The 5200-nt window shown below is 32.4% G+C and overlaps 1 protein-coding gene across 1 annotated transcript in view; it reads right to left on the minus strand.

Moving 5' to 3' along the window:
- Window positions 1-214: 214 nt before the first annotated feature.
- LOC107653776 (serine/arginine-rich splicing factor 9-like) overlaps window positions 215-5200 on the minus strand; it is an 11103-nt gene continuing 6117 nt past the window's right edge. The window contains exons 4-5 of the mRNA XM_016440599.1: window positions 3488-3660; window positions 215-715 (exon numbers count right to left, since the gene is read on the minus strand). Coding sequence (XP_016296085.1) covers window positions 644-715; window positions 3488-3660 — 245 coding nt within the window. The 3' untranslated portion in view covers window positions 215-643. The remainder of the gene's footprint in view (window positions 716-3487; window positions 3661-5200) is intronic.

Raw genomic sequence — 5200 nt, forward strand, 5'->3', positions numbered from 1 at the left:
TAATGCATTTTTAAATAATGCACTGTAAAATAAACTAACATGCACAATTGTATTACCAATAATTCAGTGACTTGATTTTTTAAAACTGTTTCCATTATTCCTGCAAAACAGTAGTTTGTAAAAATGACTCAGTATAGAGTAACTTTGATTCAATGCTTTAATTGCAAAAAAAAAAAAAATGATGCAAACAATCATCACATGATACAAAACCAGAAGAAAACAAAAAAATCACATGGGGAGATTCCAGAAAGAAACATTTTAAAATCGCAGCCTTTTATTCAAATCATAAAAAATAATAAAAGTCAATGTCTATGAAATGGACCAGATTAATCACAAACAACACATCTTTAGTCTGTTGCCTCATGTCAATAATCCCGAAGGATAAACGGGTTATTCATCTTCAGATCTTTCACAATCATAACCACATCTGTAAACATCTACAGCATCATCCACGTGATTATTAACATATCCGCAAGCTCTCCGTGAACCGAACGGTGAACAAGGCCATTCAGGTTCCTACAATGGAATGTAAATTACTAAATGAAGAAAGAAAAGGGGTCGTGGCGGTGGAGAGGCAGCCGCTCATCGATAGTGGCGCGGCGGAGGGCTGTGATCCTGGAGCGGGGCTCGTCGGGAGGGTGGGCTATGGCGGGTCATGTGACGCGGGGGTGATCGGGCCCCGCTCCTCCATCACTCTGATGTAGGACGTCTCTCCCTGCGCCACAAACAATGAACTTTGATGAACGGACACTGATATTCAGAAATACAGACATCAACAAAACACTGATTCATGAGACGCTGGACAAAAACATGACTTCAGAATTTTTACAACAGCAAAATTCAAGATATATATGTATATGTGTGACCCAGGACCACAAAAGCAGTCATAAGGGTCAATTTTTCGAAATTGAGATTTATGCATCAAATGAAAGCTGAATAAATAGCTTTCCATTGATGTAAGGTTTGTTAGGATCGGACAATATTTGGCTGAGATACAACTATTAGAAAATATGGAATCTGAGGATGCAAAAAAAATCAAAATATGGAGAAAATCATCGATAAAGTTGTCCAAATTAAGTCTTTAGCAATGCATATTACTAATCAAAAATTAAGTTCTGATATATTTACGATAGGAAATTTACAAAATATCTTCAAGGAGCATGATCTTTACTTAATATCCTAATGATTTTTGGCATAAAAGAAAAATTTATAATTTTGACCCATACAATGTATTGTTGGCTATTGCTACAAATATACCCCAGCGACTTAACACTGCTTTTGTGCTCCAGGGACACATATAGGATATAACTTGCAGTGAATTGTAACCTGGTGAGCTACTTTGATGTGCATTAAATATAAATAAATAGTAGATTAAAAAAGAAATCATTATGATCACTAGAATGCACTTAAGATTTGATTTTCTGTTTAAAATTATATTTTATATATTATATCATCGCTAGTCCTGAAGCCACCTAACCTCAGATCAGAAGTCTATGCAAAAATAATAATAGATTATATGCAAAAATATTAAACTGTAGATTAAAATATACACTACCTTTTAAAAGTTTGGAGATGGTAAGATTTTTGTCTTAAAAGAAGTCTCTTCTGCTCACTAAGCTGCATTTATTTGATCAAGAATACAGTAAAAATACTGTGAAATATTATTACAATTTAAAACAGCTGTTCTCAATGTGAATATACGCATGTTAAACATTTTCAGTGCTGTTGCTTCAGTGAAACCGTGATACATTTTATTTTTCAGGATTCTTTCATGAATAGAAAGTTCAAAAGAACAGCATTTATTTGAAATCATTTTTGTAACATTATAAATGTCTTTACTGTCACTTTTGATCAATTTAATTAATGCATCCTTGCTGAATAAAAGTATTAATTTCTTAATCTTACTGACCCCATTTTTATTAATTAACAAACACAAAAATATAGCAGAACTAGAATGTAAACAAAAATAAAAATGAATGATCAAAATAAAAATAAGTTGAAAGAACAAAAATACAATTATAATTTAAATTAAATGGTAGTGTATCTGAAACTTTGTGATAAACAGAAATATCAGTGTGTATAAACTAGGGATGCACCGATCTGATATTCAGTATCGGTATCGCTCCGACTTTTGCGCAATGAAAGATTATTAATATTAATAATAATTATTCTTGTTCTGTCCTATCTGTAATATGTTGCTGCCTCATTACTGTGCTCTACATTTAAAAGAAATGTCTTTTAATTTATATATGCATATATTTACTTAATATAACGTGTAACATTTTATCAGACTTTGATTTGTTCCCCACTAAATAATGTTTTTTTTCACTAAATGTTTAGATTTTATAAAATGAATGTGCACTCATAATTTTTCTAGAGGAACGTTTGCTGCTGAATCATCCACTAACCTAGTTTCTAATAGTATTTTTGTCATAGATTATGATTATATATTTTTTCATTTGTTTTTTTCTCTGTATAATGAAGTTGTCTATATTTAGTTGATTGTGTTTAACACACAAAACAGTGATGATCAGGTCAACACACAGAGGTTTAGAAATTCTACATTGATAAAAAAAAATAAAATAAACTATGCTAGTATTGGATCAGTATCGGTCAATACTCAGAATTTTTGGGATCGGATCTGTCTGTGAAATCCAGGCTAAAGTCTCAAAATCTAATTATGAGATAAGCATCAAAGTTTGATTTCAACCATTAATTTCACTATGATTTCAATCTTTGACATGGCCTTACTCAGTCAATATTAAAGATATAAAGGCTATATTTTCACAGAATGTTCTACATCTTTATGAAGGATGATTTTATGTAGAAAACAGTAAATCACAAAAAAATGACTTTAGCTGGGTTAGAAGTAATATTGACAGAGAAATCTAGACATTTGTAACAGAAAAAAATTCAATGGAGTTTGCATGGCACCCGGTGGCTGTTTGTGGTATGACGCCCCTAAATAAAATAAAATTAAAATTTCATATCAACTTCAAATTTGGAACATAACTTATTTAGACACAAGGCTTTAATTTTATACAAATTTTAGAGTAAAACCTGTTATGTAAAATATTTATTATAAATAAAATAAAATTAATATAGTGCATTTTATTTACAGCAAATTTAAACTTCTATAACTTTTTGATACTTTAATTTTTCGAAAAAACTAAACTCCACTTTTGCAATAATCTGCTTTCTTCTTTAAAAAGAGACCAACCTTAGGTCTGTATTCCAAAGTGTTCATAAATTACAACAAGTTAAGTTTGGATAGTGCACTTTCATACCTATTTAAAAAAAATGGGGGGTGACGGTTAAGGGGTTAAACCATTAATGCATGAGAAGTCTCACTTCAAAAGGACAATTAGAGATTAATCTCAAACAATAAACAGTTTTATGAATAACCTTATAATTAAAAAAAACAATAAAAACCCAGAGGGATGAAATGAATATGTCTGAGTTTCCTTCTCTTTTGATTTTTAATGACCTGGTGGGATCTGAACTCTGTGCTGTCCAGGCGTCTCAGTGCGTACTCCATGTCCTCTCGTCTGAGGAACTCGACGACACCCTCGCCGTCACGCTGCACGTCAGCGAAACACACGTCTCCGGCCTCCCGCATGTGGTCTTTCAGATCCTGCCAGCTGCCGGAGGGAGGAAGACCTGCAGGAAGAGCCAGATGCATTCATATGTTACAGTCTAGAGTAGTGGTCAACCGATATATCGGCCGATATTTGGCTTTTTTTTTTTATATCGGCATTGGCCGATAAGTTTTTCCTGTTTGGCCGATGCGTTCAAGGCGGGACTTTTATTTTGACGGCGCTGAGAACGGCAGCGCCTGCGCACACCGCTCACATTCTCCCTCGTTCGCTGTCGTCAACAGTTCTGTCTAATACGGATAGAAGTCTGTCTAATAATCAGATAGAACAGTTAAACAAAGGAATTAAAATGTATACAAAAAAAGTCTTATAACGATTGCTGTTATATTATTAGTAATAGAAAGGCAAACATTATAATACTTTCTTGTTTGCCGTCAGCATTTATATCATTTAAACAAATCTTTGAATGTCTAATAAACATCTAATTTCAAAAACCTTGCAAACTTAGTCGGATCCAGCTGTGTGTGCTTTATTTGAAAAAAATATGATTAATGCACACAAACGTCCCAGAATACTGAGTGCCCTGTTGGTTACAGTGTTTACTTCCTTTTTAATTATATTTTTATTAAATATTTATCTGTGAAAAATACTTTGCCATCTAAAGTACAAGTATGTTTATTTTACACATTTATTTTTTAATCAATTTTCAAATTATTTCAAATTTCTTAAATATTAATTAAAATAAATAAAATTATATCGGCTTTATATCGGCCACCCTGCTTTCCAAGATATCGGCATCGGCTTGTCAAAAAACCAATATCGGTCGACCACTAGTCTAAATCAGTGTTTCCCAACCTTTTTTCAGTCGCGGCACCCTTTGGAAATTTGAACAAACTTGTGGCACCCTACAAAATTAATTTTGTCACAATATTTGAATTTCTAACTTCGATATGATAATTTGAAAAGTATAGATATTCGGTACAACAGGGAAGAACTGCAGAATATAATGTCATACAGATATTTTTAATATTATTAAAACATTTTGTCCATCAATGGTGGCAATCAGTATGATAATTTCTAATGAAGAGACCAATTTATATGACAGATTTTAATGTAGGCTTTTATACATATGTAAACATTATTTAATTACCATTATAACTAGCTATCTCACAAATCTTTGCTCACTCAGTGCTTTTTTAATTTTACAGTGGGGTAATTTTGGTGCAGTAGCACGAGATAGCTTGATTTCAAACTTTGAATTGAATAAAAAAATGACAAGTAAGCAGTCAGTAATAAAATAAGAACAAATAAAGAAATTAATAATGATAGCACAAATAAAAAATAACGACAGGCCTTCGAATTAAATAAATTGCTTTTTAGTTTTTCAGGTAGGTCTAACAGTAGGGTTACAGTAAAAAAAAGTTTATTTTTTTACCAATTATCCAAATAATGTTTAGTCCTAGAAAGCTATTATGATCAGAACACGTGAGCATAACATAGCGGCTAGCAGATCAATGAATGAGAGGGCAGCGTTACCAGAGATGCCCATATACCACACCAAGTTACAGCACAGTAGGGCTATTGCAGACAGAAACAATACTGTA

The sequence above is a fragment of the Sinocyclocheilus anshuiensis genome, unplaced genomic scaffold, assembly GCF_001515605.1.
Source record: "Sinocyclocheilus anshuiensis isolate Anshui unplaced genomic scaffold, SAMN03320099.WGS_v1.1 scaffold443, whole genome shotgun sequence".
In the NCBI taxonomy this organism is placed as follows: Eukaryota; Metazoa; Chordata; class Actinopteri; order Cypriniformes; family Cyprinidae; genus Sinocyclocheilus; species Sinocyclocheilus anshuiensis.